This window comes from Bos grunniens, chromosome 7, assembly GCF_055505025.1.
Source record: "Bos grunniens cultivar Pamir isolate PY7600 chromosome 7, Bosgru_T2T1.0, whole genome shotgun sequence".
Classification (NCBI taxonomy): Eukaryota; Metazoa; Chordata; class Mammalia; order Artiodactyla; family Bovidae; genus Bos; species Bos grunniens.
In genome coordinates, this window is record NC_141171.1 from 42,429,799 (window position 1) to 42,449,709 (window position 19,911).

General features: G+C 42.4%; 1 protein-coding gene and 1 pseudogene across 1 annotated transcript; both read left to right on the forward strand.

Moving 5' to 3' along the window:
* The first annotated feature begins 9,911 nt into the window (after positions 1 to 9,911).
* Positions 9,912 to 11,147, forward strand: LOC147369247 (olfactory receptor 2T27-like). Its single transcript, XM_086413814.1, has one exon. The coding sequence runs from the start codon at positions 10,269 to 10,271 to the stop codon at positions 11,145 to 11,147; it is 879 nt and encodes a 292-aa protein (XP_086269940.1). The 5' UTR covers positions 9,912 to 10,268.
* A 1,056-nt stretch (positions 11,148 to 12,203) lies between these two features.
* LOC147369248 (cytochrome c oxidase subunit 6B1 pseudogene) lies at positions 12,204 to 13,722 on the forward strand (annotated as a pseudogene).
* The last annotated feature ends 6,189 nt before the right edge of the window (positions 13,723 to 19,911 follow it).

Sequence of the window (19,911 nt, forward strand, 5' to 3'; positions counted from 1 at the left end):
TGAGAACATTGGTGTCTCTTCAAATTCTGATTTCAATTTTCTTGGCTAAATACTCACAAATGAGATCATAGGGCATAGAAAGAGGGGGAAGGAGAAATGGGGAGATGCTGGTCAAGGGGTACAAAGTTTCAGTTATGCAAGATGAGTAAGTTCTAGAAATCTAATGTATAACATGGTCAAGATAAAATTTGCCTTTTGAGGTAGATCCTGTGTATGCCAACTAAAAAAAAAAAGATTAATTATGTGAGGTGATGCATAATGATTAATAAGCTTAATTGTGGTGATTATTTCACAGTGCTACATAAGTCATCAAGTATGCACCTTAAGTATGCACAAGTTTTTAAAAGACTATGGCTAGCCATAAGCTCATTTTTATTATCAGCCCAATTAGACTCTGGAAGGCACCATAACAGCCCAGGTACCCCAGGTACTTTGAATTGTCTTATGCAGAGAACTGGATCTTATGACCCCTTGGCATATTGTGTTATGATCCCTACAGAACTAGAACAGCTCAAAGAAACAGTCCATACCTCCCTCAGTACAGGGCTTCCTTGGTGGCACAAATGGTAAAGAATCTGCCTGCAATGCAGGAGACACCCAGGTTCGATCCCTGGATCAGAAAGATCTCCTGGAGAAGAGAATGGCAACCCACTCCAATATTCTTGCCTGGAGAATTCAAGGACTGAGGAGCCTGGCAGACTACAGTCCATGAGGTCGTAAAAAGTCCGACACAACCGAGCGACTAAACACTTTCATTCGGTACAAGCACAGCCTTGGAGATACTTAATAAGTATTGTTAGATAAATAATGAGAGAAGTCACATTCGAGAGAAGAAAAACCACAGAGAATCAAGTACAAAGCAGTAAATGGGGATTTCCCTGACTTTAGCTGCAGACCAGCGTTACACGAGTCATGTATATGTGGATTATTCAGTCAAGGGGGACTGAATGTGATACACACCAATAAATCCCTGGGCAGAGAGCATGTATGAAACACTGTTGGTCTGTTCTGTTGCACTGACATGATGAGATTAGGTCATGATGGATACTTGAATCTGAGGATCCTTGGATCTAAGGTTAGGCCATGATGATGGAGATTGGGGAGATGGCTGAAGCTGAGGACAGAAAAGCCACAGTGGGGTAGAAAGGAATACAAGGGAATAGAGAAAGCATACCAAAGAAAAATACTCTATAGTCTTGGCTATGGTGATCCCAATAGCACTTTAAGTATAAATGAAAATATGACAATGGAACAGGACAAAGGCCATATACTTTTAAAAAAATAAAACAATATTATTCCATTTCTCACTTAAAAGTAATGTTGACAAAGTGCACATTAATAGACCTGTGTAGCCATAACCACCAAACAGCCACATTATGGGAGTCCATGCATGTTAACTTTACCTAAATTCCCTCATATTAATCTGGGTTTGGAAGATTACACATAGCACATGCTGGCTGCATGTAGACAAAGATCATAGGCTTCACCAAAATCTAGACCTGGTTTACACCCCAGATCTGACACTTCCTGGGCAGATGACCTTAAGCACTAAGCTAATTAACTGAATTTCTGTTTCTTCATGTGTAAAACAATGATCTGTTTACTTACATGATAAGATTACTACGAGGATAAAGTTAAATTAAATAGGTTGTATCTAATATAAAATGGGAGATAGAATAATTAGCTTGCTTCCCATTCTGATTCCTTTCAGAACTGAGGAATAAAAACCCATTAGAACAACAGGGCTTCTGTGGTGGCTCAGATGGTAAAGAATCTGCCTGCAATGCAGGAGACCTGGGTTCTATCCCTGGGTTGGAAAAATCTCCTGGAGAAGGGAATGGCTACCCACTCCAGTATTCTTGCCTAGAGAATTCCATGGACAGAAGAGCCTGGTGGACTACAGGCCATGGGGTAGCAAAGAATCAGACACGACGGATTGACTAACACTTTTACTTTTCACTTTCAGAACAATAGGACCAAAAAAAAAAACACCCAGCTGTAACCCCAGTAACTTAGTAAATATTTTGAAGAAAGGAAGGAAGGGAGGCAGGAAGGGAGAAAAGATGCTTCTTTATATCTCTAATTGCTGACTAGGGAGCAGTTTCCCTCAGACACCAAAATGATGCTGCGCTGATCTAACCAGCAATTCCCAAGCCTGCTCCACAAGTACCCTGTGTATATAAGGGTTTGAAACAATAGTGTGGGGGCCCTGAAGGCCCTGAAGACACTGCATCATGGCTAAGAAAATATTTGTGTGTGTGTGTGTTTCAGAGAGGCCCCCCATGTCCAGAAACCATGAACTTTATCCCAGATCTTGATATTTGCTCTTACTTACAATTCTTTTCAATATAGATTGTATCTTCTTTCTGAAGCCACTTAACTGCCTACATGTCAAAAAAAAAAAAAAACCAGGAAATATTTAGGAGCCAACAAGGAGAGAATTAAAGCTTTCAGTTTTGGAAAACTCATCCTGTCCAACTGCAGGGACTCAGGTATCTGCACAGGTAAGGAACCTGCTCACCAATATGTAAAAATATCCTGAAGGATGGAGAGTCACAATCTTCCTCAATCAGCTATTTCAGAAATAAACAGCCTTCTCTTCCAGGACAACCTTCTTATAATCCACCTCATTCTACATTCATTAACCATGGGGACTTTGTTAAAGTTCTGGTCTGGAGGAGAACTAGGAGGTCTTAGTCACCCTCCACCTTCTTTCCTCCTGCCCATATGTAAGCAGTTTCTTTTGATGTTTCTACCTAGGTATTTTAATCATTTTTTTAAATTGCAGTATAGTTGATTTACAATATTATGTTAGTTTCAGATGTAGAAAAAAGTGGTTTGGTTATAGAACATTCTCTAGGATAGATCCACTCAGGTTTTATTTGAGCAGAGTCTGTTGGAATGGCAATCTACTCCAGTGTTCTTGCCTGGAGAATCCCATGGACAGAGGAGCCTGGCAAGCTACAGTCCATGGGATCACAAATAGTTGGACACAACTTAGCCACTAACACTGCTACTACTACTCTTGGCTCAAGGTTAAAGTACATCAACTGACATTTCTAAAAGTAATTACTTGAATTTAGGCTGGCATTTGGTGACCAGTCACACACAAATTTTGGAGCTGTGAGATTTCAGAGAGCAGTCAGAAAGCTGTCTAAACAAAATGGCTTGGTGCCACAAGTAGTGGCTTCAGGTCAGACTGAGTTTGAACCTATCAGCCTGGCATCTGCCATGTCTGAATCTTGGCTTTCTACCCTGTAAAACACATATAACAAAGCCTATGTAGACTATATACATTTAGCACACTGAGCCCAATCCTGGCACACAGTAAGCCGGTAGGTAGAAATATTAAAGCCATGTGTGTCTACAGATGGCTTGTAAACTCTTGTTGGCTGAGAAATCCCAGCAAGCTTACCTCTCCTCTCACCATCACTATTCCCTGACCTCTCTCAACAGGTGGTGATACTGCTCACAAATTAGTCATTCGTTGTCTCCCTGACACCAAGTTTAGATTTTGGCCACAATTACAGAGCATCAAACAAATCAGCAGAACTGTAGAAAGTTTGTCCATAAATGAGGCCAATGGCAAGAGTGGCAGTTTTTCCCTCACGAATCCTGAACTATATCCATGAAAGCCCAATTCCATCCCTGTGTTATAGAGTAACCACACTTACCAATGTTTTGGTGTATATCAAACAACCTCAAATATTCATCAGTGGAATTAGTTGTTTGTGCCAAGCTGCCCACTGCTTTGGAAATGCCTGACCATGTTTGTTTGCATCCTATAAAACCCAGGCTGAGGTTGTTTTGATGCTCTAAATAGGTGTGAATTTTCACTGCTTCAAAAGCATCTCCTTTAGTCAAATGGATGAGCTTTGGTCCATCCCTTTACTTCTGTCATGACTGGTGGTCTTCTCCATTCACTTAACCACTCAACAGCCTCATTCAGCTGCCATAACATGCACCGTTCATCATATTGCTCCATGGAACTTGTTATAGGAATACCATTAGGGAACATACGTTTGGGCAAAAATCACCCAGGAAATCAGAACGATCAGTAGAAGTTTTCCTGCTCTTGGCACTATGGACATTTGGGGGCTGGTTAATTCCCTGTTGCAGGGGTTGCTGCCCTGTGTACTCATGTTCAGCAGCACCCTGACCTCTTCCCACTACATGCCATTAGCACTCTTCCTTCTAGTTGTAACAACCAAAAATGTCTTCAGACAGTGACATGTGTCCCCTGGGGGGGCAAAATCACCCTCTGGATTACAGAGAACCTCTGGGCTACAGCAGTGGTTTTCAATTTTTAGCAAAATGAGACCAACTGAAGGGCTTGTGAAAACAGACTTCTGAGCCACCACCCAACATTTCTAATTGGATAGGTCTGAAGTGGGCCCTGGGGATTTGCATTTTGACAGTGACTGATGCTGCTGATCCAGGGACCACCTCTGGTCTAAGGAGATCTGGCTGCCAGCTGTTGGCATATCTGGCATGTTTGTGAAATCCCTAATTCGGTGGTTTTCAGATTTGTCTGCAGATTAGAAACACCTGGAAAGTATTATTTAAAGTATTTTATTCAAAGTGAAAAGTGAAAGTGAAGTCGCTCAGTCATGTCTCTTTGTGACCCCATGGACTGTAGCCCACCAGGTTCCACCATCCATGGGATTCTCCAGGCAAGAATACTGGAGTGGGTTGCCAGTTCCTTCTCTAGGGGATCTTCCCGACCCAGGGATTGAACCCAGGTCTCCCACATTTCAGGCTTTACCCTCTGAGCCACCACCTTCCAACAATCCAGCTGTATTCCAGACCAAATCAATCTCCACTTCTGGGGATGAGGCACAGGCACTGGTATTTTGAAGCTACCCAGATAATTTTGATGCGTAGACAGATTTGGAAACCATTACTCTAAATATCATTACCTTCTTTGTAATGTGGGGTTAAGCAGTTTATATCTTCTCAGGACATACATCCTACAAGTCTCAACAGCACAGCTAAATCAGGAGAATGGGCCTACGTCGGACTGTGCAATCCTTGCATCTGTGGATGAGAAAATGGGGCAAATGTAGTTACAAAAGCTTTCCAGTCATGGCACTCTGAAACTGGAAGGAGCACTAGGAACAGGCAACAGCTCACACTAATCATGGTAAAGGTCGATATGATAAGTTTTGCAAAGACAGGGCTCTAGGGGGCAAGCAGGAAGCCTTTTGGCATGCCCTGTTGAAAGGAGGTGGATTTCAAGCTTCAGCTTTCAGATTCTCTAGGTGGACTCCACAAAGGACCTGCCCTGGTTTCTGAACCTCAGCCTGGAGCCTAGGGAGGAAAAAAGTCAACAAGAGACTGAGACTCCTGATGGAAACTGCAGATTGGGACAATGTGAGGTGAGTAGGGGGATGAAATGGGAGATGGAGAGGTGGGGAAGTAATTTAAAACTTTTACCTCCATTTATGCAGCCCCATAAGTGATAAAAGGCAATTCTACAACTCCCTTCATGTAAAACTTTGCAGCATTTAAAATCTCTAACTGGAAGTTGTTTTTGTTTGTTTGTTTGTTTACACCACTCATCTCCAAAAATGAGACCTCTTAAATTGTAAAATCCAGGACTGTTCTTTATAAAAAGAAAAAGAAAAATCAGTCACACTGCAAGGGAATTAAAAAAATCATATCAGTGCAGAAAAATCATAAGGGAGAAAACAAAGCCTTAGGCTATATTTAGCCAACACCATGAAATGACCATTTACACTGAGGATTTCTTTGTTGTTGTTCATTGTGGTAATTCTTTAATGTTTGCTGGGTGCTACTTCAGATCTAGGTAAGCTAGAAGATGAAAGAATAGAAAAATAATATCCTCTTCCTCCATGGAACAGCTTGAAAGAAAAAGAATCACCCTCAATTATTCTGAGACACACACACACATCACACATTCACTGCGTACACTGCATTGCAGATATCTGTGTCAATACTGAGAAACAGTCATGAAAAAAATAATGAACAGTGTCAGGACAACCAAAGAAGCATCTCTGGGTGCAGGTATTCATGCACAGCCCCACAGAGCAGACACTAAATTCAGATGGCTGTGCCAGAGGATGGCCACAGAGGTAATAGTGTTTTGTGGATAAGTGTGTGTTTCTTTCAGATACTCACCACACATCCTACAAACATTGCCGATAGTGAACCACATTCTGTGCAAAGAAGGAAAGGACAGAGTCAGTCACTACAGGTAACTCTCAACCAAGATGGGAGATTCTGTGTGCAGTGAAGAAGCCCATCCTATCACAACAAACAGAACCCCCTCCAAAGTTTCTGAGAGGAAAACCTTGGAAAGTAAATCTCCAAGTGGAAGAGACTAGCGGCTCTTTGCAGGTACATGTATTGACTATGTGATTATTTTGCAAAACTAATTTGCTTAAGTGAGGAAAGGAAGAGTTCTAACATTTATTGAATATGTATTATGCAAAAGACACACTCTCAACGTTTTTCTTACTCAACATTTTGAAATAACCCTGAGAACTGAGTTTTATGATCCGTTTTACAGGAAGATAAGGTTATAAAAATTGTAATAGGCAGAAAGAATGTGCTATTTAAGTTTCAGCTGCTATTAATGCCAAGACTATTACCAAAGAGCACTAAATGTGTACTAATTATTTAAAACTCTCAATAGTTCCAACAATTTTTGAGATAAGGAGCCTAAGGCTGAGTAGCTTGTCCAAGTCACAGGGCTAGGAAATGGTGGAGTTGAAGCTTGGGACTAAGCTGCCTGACTTCAGAGACTAATTCCTTAAGCACAATGGCTTAAACTGGGTAAAACCTGCAAAAGACATTCTATCATATCTGCATTATTGCAGGTTCTACACATGTGAGTTCTTATTTTTCATTTGCCTTAGAGGAATGGGCGGGAATGGAAAGAAAGGTAACTGATAGTAGAATTTTAGTGCTGAGTTTCCCAACCGGGGACAGTTTCGCAATGTCTGCACTATTGTTTGCCACAAGGGAGAGCCAATGCTTCTGGCGTCTAATGGAGGAGTCCAGGACACTGCCAAGTGCCCTGTACCGCGTAAGACAGCACCCTCCCTCAGCACTGACCGCCTTAAAGTGCCAGTTGTGCCCAGGTTGAGAAAGCCTACTCTAGAACACTGAGAAAAGTTGGGATCTGACCTAGAAAATAAAAAATGTATTGACCAAGGCTCATGCTGCTTTCCCATTGCAAAAATGGGAATGTTTTACAGCTGTAGAATCTATGGAGGCTGAGCCATGTGAGATGCCAAACAATGCAAGCTGTGCCTGCAAGATGCCAAAACAGGGACAACATGAGAAAACACTCTTTAAGGGAATTTTTAAAATATACCTGAGATCTTACTTTTATTGAAGGAATGGTGGGAAGAACAGATCAGGAGATCATCACCATTGAAAAGATTGCTTTTCACAGTTCCCATGAGGAGAGAAAATGCCACACTATATAAGACCATACAGGAAAGAACTAAGGTTGGTCAGAAGGCAGGAGGAGTGAGAGGAATGCGTAAGTCAAAGCCTTATGCGTTCACTGGGTTTTGTGGGAAGAATTGAGTGAGGCAGGGTAAGCAACTGAGAAAGTGTAGGATTACATTGAATAGTAATATCAGGAGGCTCTGGGCGACAGGGGTAATCTCTCATTGTCTGGGACATGGCCCGATGGTGATTCAGGGCATAGGAATAGTGTCCTGGACTCCAGAATCCTGATATTTGGAGGCAGATGGTTGGTTTTCACATCAGAGTCATTCTCCCAGGCAAGTTGTTTACTATGTATAAGAATTGGCTAACCCTCAAGAGGAGCAGTTCTTCCTGTCCTGTGAGCCATCAAGAAAACAAAGCATTGTAAAACAGAGAAAATAGATGCAGTGTGTTATATCTTAACTAAAAGCTCATCTTGAATGTTTGGGTTTAACAGTGTTAACTTCTCATGTTCAGCTTCAGAGACAGGCTGTGGGAGCAAGACCTGCTATACTCTGAGTATATTTGATTCAACTGAAAGGGATCTGTGTGTGTCCAGTGTGAGCAGCCTGGAAATGGTGGAGTTTAAAGCCATAGATTAGAAGAGCCCTATGGTTTAGCAGGATGAGCCAGCACAAACACTGAGGAAAGGCTTTCCTTGTGATATACAGTGAGACCCAAGGCAAGCTGTGTCTTCTAAGTTCCTTTGCACATTTAACCATGAGATGTGGGCAGTGGGTCTCAACTCAGATCACACATCAGAGTAGCCTGGGAGGTTTCAGAAGCACAGGTGCTCAGGGCCCATTCCCAGGGATTAGATTCAGGAAAACAGGACATACAGATTTCCCATAGATTATATGGGCTTCCCAGGTGACCCTAGTAGTAAAGAAGCTGGCTGCCAGTGCAGGAGACATGAGATGCAGGTTCGATCCCTGGGCCAGGAAGATCCCCCTGGAGAAGGGCATGGCAACCCACTCCAGTATTCTTGCCTGGAAAATCTCATGAACAGAGGAGCCTGGTGGGCTACAGTTGATGGGGTTGCAAAGGGACACGACTAAGGGGACTTGGGACACATTGGGAACCCACGCATTGGGTTGCCCATACTGCTTGCCCTTAATTTGTAAACTTGTAAATTTGTAATAGATTGTACAGCCCTGCTAGTGATTCTGAAGGACATACAAATAAAAGCTATAATTTGTCACATCTCTGGCATGCCTCTGAAATTTGTGGCGCCTCCAGCCCAGTCTTGGTGACCCAGTGGTGTCCACCAGCTCCAAAATTCTCCCATATTCTCAGCTCATAATAGGACACTAGGCAGTTCAATTTATTTCCTTTCAATCTCTTCATTCAAATCACTTGCTATCAAACTCAAGACTGGAGATACAAGCCAGAATTCAAGTCATTTCCTAGGATTTGGGACATTTGGAACTAAGAATCCAGAAGAACTCAATATTTCTGGTAATTTGTCTGGTGGGCAGCTCCCTGCAGGCTCACTTATAGCAGAATAAGCAGTCTGAGTTTGACCCTTGTCTACACTTTTTAAAATTGCCTTAGGATGACATCTTTGCCATCATAGCTTGACATTGACTGAAATTAACTTTGCCTGAATAAATGTAATTTAACAAGAGAGAATTTTAAAGCCTCAGAGCCTTCCTAAGAGAAACATTGAAACTGATTTACTTACTCCTACCATGGCATCTACAGGTTTATACTTAGCGCAAAGACCATTTACTATCAAAAATTTAAAAGGGATCTTCTTACTAAGATAATAAGACTTAGCTATAGGGAAACCATTTAAACGAGGTGACGGTTATGAAGATGAGAACAATATACTTCCAGAAACCCATGTAAAAAACGATTATAAGCTCTGAACACAATGAATGTATCTGGGACTCCTGAGGGACAAAGTGACAAGAGAAACATGGCCATGCATGGCTCTGCTAGCTGATAAAGCACACTTTGTCTGCCACAGTCACAGGCTCTCGTCTATCTCTAAGAGAAATGCATCACATGGATACCCAAGTACATAAAAATGTGTGTGTATGCTCAGTCACTCAGTCGTGTTTGACTCTTTGCCACCGCAGGGACTGTACTTCCTAGGCTTCTCCGTCCACTGGGGGTTTTCAGGCAAAAATATTGGAGTGAGTTGCCATTTCTCCCTCCAGGGGAACTTTTCAACACAGGGATCAAACTCGTGTCTCCTACATCTCCTACATTGGCAGGCAGAAAAGAAGAATTTTGAACCATATAATTCATATAGGTGTGGATCTACTCCTCAGACTAAGCATTAGAGTAAATGTTTCCTTTTTATAATTTTTTTCCTGTGTGCCTATTTATTCACTGGAAATATTGCTAAGGATGCTAAGTATATTTTTATAAAAACATAAGGTGTTCTAGTGCACTGTGGTTCCTTTTCTAACTTTTTGAGATGGAAACTTTGGTCATTGGTTTGTCTTTCCTCTTTTATAACATTTGCATTTTGAGTGTAAGTTCCCCTCTGAACACTGCTTTGGCTGAATACCATGCCTGTTATAGTAGTTTTTCATTGTGAAAAAATGTCGACCCTATAGCAATCTGCAAGACTGTTAGGAAGAACTCCCACAGCCCCTTAGCCAGCCTTGCCAGTCACTTTCTGCTCTTCATCTATCACCTTCTCTCTGACTCAGAGTGGACGCTTCTGAGTCCTTGGTGAGCCGGTTCACTTTCCTCCCCACAGTGAAGTTCAGCAGGAGGCAGTCAGAAGGACCTGGAACCATTCCTCCTCCACTAGCTTTGTTCTCACCAGCCTTTTTAATGAGAGCCGGATGCACTTGTTCCTCTTCAGCATGGTGGTGGTCATCTACACACTCGCCATGGCCGGCAACACTGCCATGGTCCTCCTGATCTGGGCAGATGCCCGGCTCCACACACCCATGTACTTCCTCCTCAGCCAGCTATCCTTCTTGGACATCTTCTTCACCTCAGTCACTGTTCCCAAGATGATAGCAGGCTTCCTCTTTGGATGGATAAGCATCTCATTTGGAGGCTGTGGGGCACAAATGTTTTTCTTCATGTTCCTGGGGGCTACAGAGTGCATTCTGCTGGCCCTCATGGCCTATGACCGCTACGTGGCCATCTGTAATCCTCTGCGCTACCCACTGCTCATGAGTCGCCAGACCTGCCTGCTCCTGGTGGCTGCCTCCTGGCTGGGAGGGTCACTCAACGCCTCCATCCAGACTGCGCTGACCCTGCAGTTCCCCTACTGCGGCTCACAGAAGATTGCACACTTCTTCTGCGAGGTGCCTTCACTGTTGAGGTTGGCCTGTGCTGACACGGCTGCCTATGAGCAGGTGCTCTTTGTGACGGGTGTGGTGGTCCTCCTGGTGCCCATTGCCTTCATCACCACCTCCTATGCCTTAATCCTCGCAGCTGTGCTCCGGATGCACTCTGTGGAGGGGCGTAAGAAGGCCCTAGCCACCTGCTCCTCCCACTTGGCAGTCGTCAACCTCTTCTATGGGCCCCTTGTCTACACTTACATGTTACCTGCATCTTACCACTCTCCTGGCCAGGATGACGTAGTATCTGTCTTCTATACAGTCCTCACACCCATGTTGAATCCTGTCATCTACAGCCTCAGGAACAAGGAAGTAACAGGAGCAATGAAGAAGGTTATAGGGAAGTGTGGGGTAGGTAGGACTATTTAAGACCCAGGAGAGAAGGAGCCTCACCTCTAAGATGAGCCTGTAGCTCCAAATGCCCATTCTAGGATTGTGTTCCAGAATGAGCAGTCTCAAATCCACATACAGAGAAGTGAAAGGTGCTCTCCTCATTCCCTTCCAGCTCCCACACTTCAAAGAGATGTCCAGATAGTTTGTGTACACTCTCCGCTCACCTTCCCCACCTCAACAAACTCCAGGCCAGCTTCTCCATCCATCCCTTGTCTGAAGCAGCAATAACTCATCATCTCCATGTCACTGAGTGTCCAAGGGCTTCCCTTCTCTTCAAAGGGCCTTCATTGCTGGCTATTTCCCCAAACATCTCCTTTATTCTTCTCCAGCCACAATAACTCTCTGGCTGTTGCCCAAAATTCCTAAGCACAATCCCACCTAAGGGTCCTTCAACGCAGAGATCTCAATGCCTGGGCACATCCCCCTATATTTTTGCATGGTTTCTGCCTTCACTTCATTTAGGAACTGCTCAAATGTGACCTTTTAGGGATTCCTACACCAGCCACCCTGTCCAAAATGTCATTCCCACTCCATCATCTTTTTCTAACTTCATTTGTGTATTCCATACTTCTTTTTCCCTTTAGAATGTATGGGAGTACAGAGGCTTTGATTCTTAATTCTGATTCTAGAAGAATGACGGGCACAGGATCCATCAATAAATACCTGTTGAATCAACAGATAAAGCTAAAGAACATTTTCTTGCCTTAACCAATGTTGGCACTGTTGTTGGTTCCTCCTTGAAAATCTCTCTTCTGGCCCACCACTTCCTATTAAGTGATGAGTGCCTCAGAACCTGGTGCCTACCCCTTCTCAATCCACACCCTCTCTTATCACTCTAATTCATGGCCATGACTTCAGTTACCACCTGACACCAAACTCAGTCATATATTTATAAGCTAGCCAGATATCTCCTACAAGACTTTTCACACCCAACTCCATATTACACCCCACTGGATGTTTCAAAGGTACCTCAAATTCATCATGCCAAGACATAAAGTCATGATCTCACTTTCATGTCAGGTAATTGAGCGAATGTCTCACCAGGTCAGTAGGTGTGCATCGCCACTCATTCAGTCTCTCACAAAGTCCTCAGGACAGTGCATTTGACTGTAAATGCTTACCTTCCCACAAGGTGTATTCCCTTAGGGTTGCAGCTACCACTACCGTAGTCTAAAGATATGTAGATGAGTCAGGAATTTCCAAGCAGGTCTCCTTGCCCCCATTCTTAAACACCTCATGTACAAAATCACAGGTTTTTTTCCTCGAGATGTAGCCAACGAGATTTCTAAACACAAATCTAACCCCATGCCACCGACTTCACCCCATAACCTCCCCTTAAATTGTTTTAGCAATTGCCATTGTTCCTTCACATGTCATCATCTGATACATGATATATTTTTACATACATATATTTTTTACCATCTGTCTTCAACTATAAGGTAAGCTCCATGAGAACAAATGTTCTTTTTGCACTTGACACATAGTTGGCATTTATTAAATATTGAATAATCACTATGTGAATGAATTAATGCACTCAGGTAAAATAAATAATCTTTCCCATTGCTTACAAAGCCCTGGACAGTCTGGTGGTCTTGGCTTCATCTCATGTTTCTTTATCCTTAATCCTGCTCCTCTGCTCCTTCTTCCTTCCAGGTCATTTCCAGAGCTATTCCTCTGCCTGGGATGCTGCTTTCTCCTCTATGCTTAGAATCCTTCCTTCCTTAGCCCAGGTATCATCTCTTCAAGGAATTCTTCTCCATAATTCCAAACTAAGTCAAGTTCTTTTAGATATGTCCCATATCCTTCCTAGCCTTTATTTCTTCGATTAAGTCTGTCTCTTCACAGTACATGAGATCAGGGAGTCTCCATGACTTCACCACAGTGCCTAACTTTGCACCTGGCACATTATAATGCCTCAATAAGTATCAAAAAGAAAGAAAAGAAGAAGAATACAGGCAGAAAGGAGGGAAAGCAGCAGGAAGGCAGGGAGGTAGGAAGGGATAGAGACTGATTTGCAGTCTTGTACCTCCAAATTAGACCATACTTTGCCACCATAAATCTTTGCTTATATAATGCAACTGTCATAAGAGATGCCACCAATCACTCTATGTACTTTAAGACATCTCTAAAAGTCTTCAGAGGCCAGAAATCCATCCTGAAAGCCCAATCTACATTCTTTATACTGAAGCTGGATAATAAAAATTGAGAACAGTCCAGCCTTTTCTTCCACTTCTGGTCATACACAGTGAGGATCACATTGTGCTTCCAGCAGCTTCAGGGGCATCTTTAGTAGGAGTGAGCAGTATAGCAGAAGAAATCAAGACCAGAATCAACTACCAGACTGTTCCTTTCGACAGTTGCTTCCCCCACCAGGATCAGACCAGAACTACCTGACTTCCACTGCTATGAGAAGGCAATGACTGCTAAAGCAGGAGAGAGAAGTGTCATGTGCTAATGGTACCTGCATGTGTAAAAGTCCTTCTGCCCCATATCCTGGGTATCAGCCTGGAATGATTAGCAGACAGAAAGCATATTTCCTGGGAAGATGTGACCTGGCTCCATCCCACTTCCTCTGTCCTCCATCCTTCCCCCAGTGTGGTGAAGGGGACCCTAAGTACATGGTGATCCCCACCCTAGAATCCTAAATCATAGCTTAACTAATTATAAATTACTCATTAGAAAAGTTGGGGATGGGGGGGGCGGAGATGAGAACATCATTGAGAAGTATGTTTCCACCCAAACATTTTAACCACATTCGCTTCGCAAGAAGAAATTAACTAAGGGTAGAGTGAGTTCTATTCCAAAGGATTATGTGCAGGCCAACCTCTCATAATCTCATCCCACCACAGAATTCCAGAACAAGATCCTCTTCTTCACCACAATTCCCAACCCTGTACATTAGAAGCATGATCTTTAACTCCTTAGCACTTGCCCAAGCAAAGGAGAAAGCCATAATTTGCAGCTATTGATATGTCTGACCTCTCACTCATCAAATAGGTAGGCAAGTTTTGAAAACTGACAAGTGGAAGATAACCTGTCTACTCATGCCTTCCTGTGCTACAGAGAGCAAGCTCTATTAAGATATAAAATTTGACCTTCTTCTTTGTAAATATACCCCAATTTCAACTGAGCAGACACTGCCTAGTATACATTTCCCAGTTATCATTGCAGCTAGGTATGGCTATGTACCTAAGCTCTGAATGGTGGCCCCTAAGCACAAATGTAGCCATTCTGCAGGGTCCTCAGATGTTAGGGCCATGTCACATTCCTCTCCACCCCACCACACTTTCCTTCTGGTTGACATGTAGTCATAACAAATGGAGCTTCAGTGGGACATCTTGGAATATGAGGTAGAAGCCAGGAAATGAGAATATCAGAACAGCAATAAGGAAGGGAATTGAGTTTCTGAAATCATGGAGTTGATCAACTACTGTGTTTTCTGGCACTTGCAGTGAATCTAATTCTAATTAACAACATTTCACACCACAAAAGTGACAGGAAGAGTTGACTCTTTTCGTGGTGTGGCAGGAATGGCTGTGTAGCCCCATACTGCTGGAATGCCAGGGAAAAAAATACTTTCTGAAAACTAGGTTAAACACACCAAAATGTACACACCAGAATACAACATGAGGACTATAAGTAGTTTTGAGAATTTGATCTCCACATGGAAAAAAATGGCAAACTCCAATTAGAACTGGCATTTAAGAAAGTACACATCATAGAATTTCCAATTAATGATGTAAGCTACTAGCTTTTTCCTTTTAATAGAATATGAAAACATGAAAATGGGAAGATTTTAAAACTGACTCAGCAGGAACTATTTGGCAAATGACATGGGAAAGCCTAGCTCTATTAGACATGAGAGATGCCAAGCATCCTTCATCATAAGTCCTATACTTAAGAAGCAGAAGAAATAATAAGGAACATAATCTAGATAGGGATCTTGTTATGTGTGTTATGTGTGTGCATGTGTGCTCAATCGTGTCCAACTCTTTGCAACCCTATGCACTGTAGCCCACCAGGCTCCTCTTCCCATGGGATTTCCCAGGCAAGAATACTGGAGTCAGTTGCCATGTCCTTCTCCAGGGGATCTTCCCAACCAAAGGATCAAACCTGTGTCTCCTGCATCTCTTGCATTGGCAGGCGGATTCTTTACCACTAAGTCACCTGGGAAGCCCATAGATAGAGATCTAGATAGAGAAAGCTTTTAGATATAGATCTCAGATAGATGATAGGTCATATACTTATATACACATACAATAGATAACAGATAGATGATAAATAGATCACTCACTAGATAGGTGATAAATAGATACATAGATAGATAATCACATTTTCTTCATTCTCTCCTGCATGGATGGACACTTACATTGTTTCCATATCTTGGCTATAGTGAATAATGCATCAATGAACATGGGAGTACATATACCTCTTCAAGACACTAATTTCATTTCCTTTGGGAATGTCCAGAATTGTGATTGCTGGATCATATAGTAGTTCTATTTTTAGTTTTTTGAGGATAATGTTTGTTTATGCAATGGTAAGTAGTCTTTCCATCTTCTTCATAGCCTTGATATTCCTCTGGAGAGGTGATTTATAGTACTTTTCCTCTCAGCTTCTTCCTAAGAGTAGGCCCACCCCCAAAGAAAGAATTGATGGTAGCCTCATTTCTCAGAAGTTGTTGCTTTTAGTAAGATAAATGAAGCTCTGAGAAGGTTTCTTTCTTTGAATCTGTTAATGTCAAATATCTTCAGCTTAAAATAATCTTCATATCAACTCAGTTTCTGAGCAGGTCCCCACACTTCACCTCAAAATGTTCAGACATAAAGATTCTCCAATTTCCTACCAGCTGGCATTTTCTCATCCTTATCAGTCAGTGTAAAGGACCTGCCCTCAACAGGTAATTCTTACTGCTTTTTCCCTCTGTAGCAGCAGCCCCAAGATTTGAGCTTAAAACTGGTATCCCATCAAAGGTCTGATAACTCCACATGAGGCATTTCCTTCAAGGATCCTTTCCAGCCTTTCTTTCTCCCTTCTTTATCTAGAGAGAGACCTGGGAGACTATACTCAATAGGCAGATGGAAGGGCAGGATTTCTACACTTTCAGATACTCCACCTCTAATCTACCCAAGCCTAGGACATCACCCACACCTCCCTGCAGGGCCTTTTCCAGCTATTTTCTCACAGATACTCTCATTCCCTTGGTCACTTTGGCAGTGTGCCTACAGACTACCTCCTTGCCATCGGGTGCAGGAAAGCACACACCTGGGACAGGGAAGTAGTGATATAGCCAGCTGTGTCTCTCCCTTTCTTGCTCTCCGCTGTGACATAGACAAGGCAATCTCAGAAGATCTTTGACTGTTCCCTCTGTGACCTTCACCACTTTTTTTCACTTCTAAGTCAACTTCCTCATCAATTATTTTATTTCTTTAATTTTGGACTATTTATTCAAAAGATCATGGCACCTGGTCCCATCAGTTCAGTTCACTTCAGTCGTTCAATCGTGTCTGACTCTTTGCAACCCCACGAATCGCAGCACGCCAGGCCTCCCTGTCCATCACCAACTCCCAGAGTTCACTCAGACTCATGGCCATCAAGTCAGTGATGCCATCCAGCCATTTCATCCTCTGTCGTCCCCTTCTCCTCCTGCCCTCAATCCCTCCCAGCATCAGAGTCTTTTCCAATGAGTCAACTCTTCACATGAGGTGGCCAAAGTACTGGAGTTTCAGCTTTAGCATCATTCCTTCCAAAGAAATCCCAGGGCTGATCTCCTTCAGAATGGACTGGTTGGATCTCCTTGCAGTCCAAGGGACTCTCAAGAGTCTTCTCCAACACCACAGTTCAAAAGCATCAATTCTCTGGTGCTCAGCCTTCTTCACAGTCCAACTCTCACATCCATACATGACCACTGGAAAAACCATAGCCTTAACTAGACGAACCTTTGTTGGCAAAGTAATGTCTCTGCTTTTCAATATGCTATCTAGGTTGGTCATAACTTTCCTTCCAAGGAGTAAGCGTCTTTTAATTTCATGGCTGCAATCACCATCTGCAGTGATTTTGGAGCCCAAAAAAATAAAGTCTGACAGTTTCCACTGTTTCCCCATCTATTTCCCATGAACTGATGGGACCAGATGCCATGATCTTCATTTTCTGAATGTTAAGCTTTAAGCCAACTTTTTCACTCTCCACTTTCATTTTCATCAAGAGGCTTTTTAGTTCCTCTTCACTTTCTGCCATAAGGGTGGTGTCATCTGCATGTCTGAGGTTATTGATATTTCTCCCGACAATCTTGATTCCAGCTTGTGTTTCTTCCAGTCCAGCGTTTCTCATGATGTACTCTGCATAGAAGTTAAATAAACAGGGTGACAGTATACAGCCTTGATGAACTCCTTTTCCTATTTGGAACCAGTCTGTTGTTCCATGTCCAGTTCTAACTGTTGCTTCTTGACCTGCATACAAATTTCTCAAGAGGCAGATCAGGTGGTCTGGTATTCCCATCTCTTTCAGAATTTTCCACAGTTTATTGTGATCCACACAGTCAAAGGCTTTGGCATAGTCAATAAAGCAGAAATAGATGTTTTTCTGGAACTCTCTTGCTTTTTCCATGATCCAGCAGATGTTGGCAATTTGATCTCTGGTTCCTCTGCCTTTTCTAAAACCGGCTTGAACATCAGGAAGTTCACGGTTCACATATTGCTGAAGCCTGGCTTGGAGAATTTTGAGCATTACTTTACTAGTGTGTGAGGTAAGTGCAATTGTGCGGTAGTTTGAGCATTCTTTGGCATTGCCTTTCTTTGGGATTGGAATGAAAACTGACCTTTTCCAGTCCTGTGGCCACTGCTGAGTTTTCCAAATTTGCTGGCATATTGAGTGCAGCACTTTCACAGCATCATCTTTCAAGATTTGAAATAGCTCCACTGGAATTCCATCACCTCCACTAGCTTTATTCGTAGTGATGCTTTCTAAGGCCCACTTGACTTCACATTCCAGGATGTCTGGCTCTAGGTCAGTGATCACAGCATCGTGATTATCTCAGTCGTGAAGATCTTTTTTGTACAGTTCTTCTGTGTATTCTTACCATCTCTTCTTAATATCTTCTGCTTCTGTTAGGTCCATACCATTTCTGTCCTTTATCGAGCCCATCTTTGCATGAAATGTTCCCTTGTTGTTTCTAATTTTCTTGAAGAGATCTCTAGTCTTTCCCATTCTGTTGTTTTCCTCTATTTCTTTGCATTGATTGCTGAAGAAGGCTTTCTTATCTCTTCTTGCTATTCTTTGGAACTCTGCATTCAGATGCTTATATCTTTCCTTTTCTCCTTTGCTTTTCACTTCTCTTCTTTTCACAGCTATTTGTAAGGCCTCCCCAGACAGCCATTTTGCTTTTTTGCATTTCTTTTCCACGGGGATGGTCTTGATCCCTAGACATTTTGTATTGTCTCCTTTGTAAGGTGCTGTTCTGTCTCTTTACTTATCACTTTATGTAGTCTCATTATTAAAAAAATTTTTTCTGGCTTACTTCACTCTGTATAATAGGCTCCAGTTTCATCCACCTCATTAGAACTGATTCAAATGTATTCTTTTTAATGGCTGAGTAATACTCCATTGTGTATATGTACCACAGCTTTCTTATCCATTCATCTACTAACACCAATACAGTATACTAACGCATATATATGGAATTTAGAAAGATGGTAACAATAACACTGTATACGAGACAGCAAAAGAGACACTGATGTAGAGAACAGTCTTTTGGACTCTGTAGGAGAGGGAGAGGGTAGGATGATTTGGGAGAATGGCATTGAAACATGTATAATATCATATATGAAACGAATCGCCAGTCCAGGTTCAATGCACAATACTGGATGCTTGGGGCTGGTGCACTGGGACGACCTAGAGGGATGGTACGGGGAGGGAGGAGGGAGGAGGGTTCAGGATGGGGAACACGTTTATACCTGTGGCGGATGCATGTTGATGTATGGCAAAACCAATAGAATATTTTAAAGTTAAAAATAAAAAAGAAAAGAAAAAAAAAATTTTAGACAAAGTTAAAAGCTTTTTTTCTTACCAGAAAAAAGAAACAAGAAAGTGTCCAAGTGCTCAAACAGTTATTGATGTTGCTAAATATTAGTCTGTATTAAACCTTAAACCTTTTCACAGAAATTCCTCTCCTTCAAGGCACATGCTAGAATTACTCTGCTCCAGCCCCCTGAAGTTGCTACTAAGTCACGTAAGTTGTGTCTGACTCTGTGCGACCCCATAAACCGCAGCCCACCAGGCTCCCATCCCTGGGATTCTCTAGGCAGGAATACTGGAGTGGGTTGCCATTTCCTTCTCCAGTGCATGAAAGTGAAAAGTGAAAGTGAAGTTGGTCAGTCATGTCCGACTCTTTGTGACCCCATGGACTGCAGCGTGCCAGGCTCCTCTGTCCATGGGGATTCTCCAGGCAAAAATACTGCAATAAGTTGCCATTTCCTTCTCCATATACCCATTAGAATGTGATCTGGGGGGACATTTAAGAATCAACCCAATGATTGATTTGTGTATATCCTCGCATCCCTTGAATAAATCCCACTTGAATATGATGTTTTATCCTTTTAACATGTTGTAGGATTCTGTTTGCTGCTATTTTGTTGAGGATTTTTGCATCTATGTTCATCAGTGATATTGACCTATACTTTTCTTTTATGTGGTATCTCTATCTGAGCTTGGTATGAGGATAATGGTGATCTCAAAGAATGAG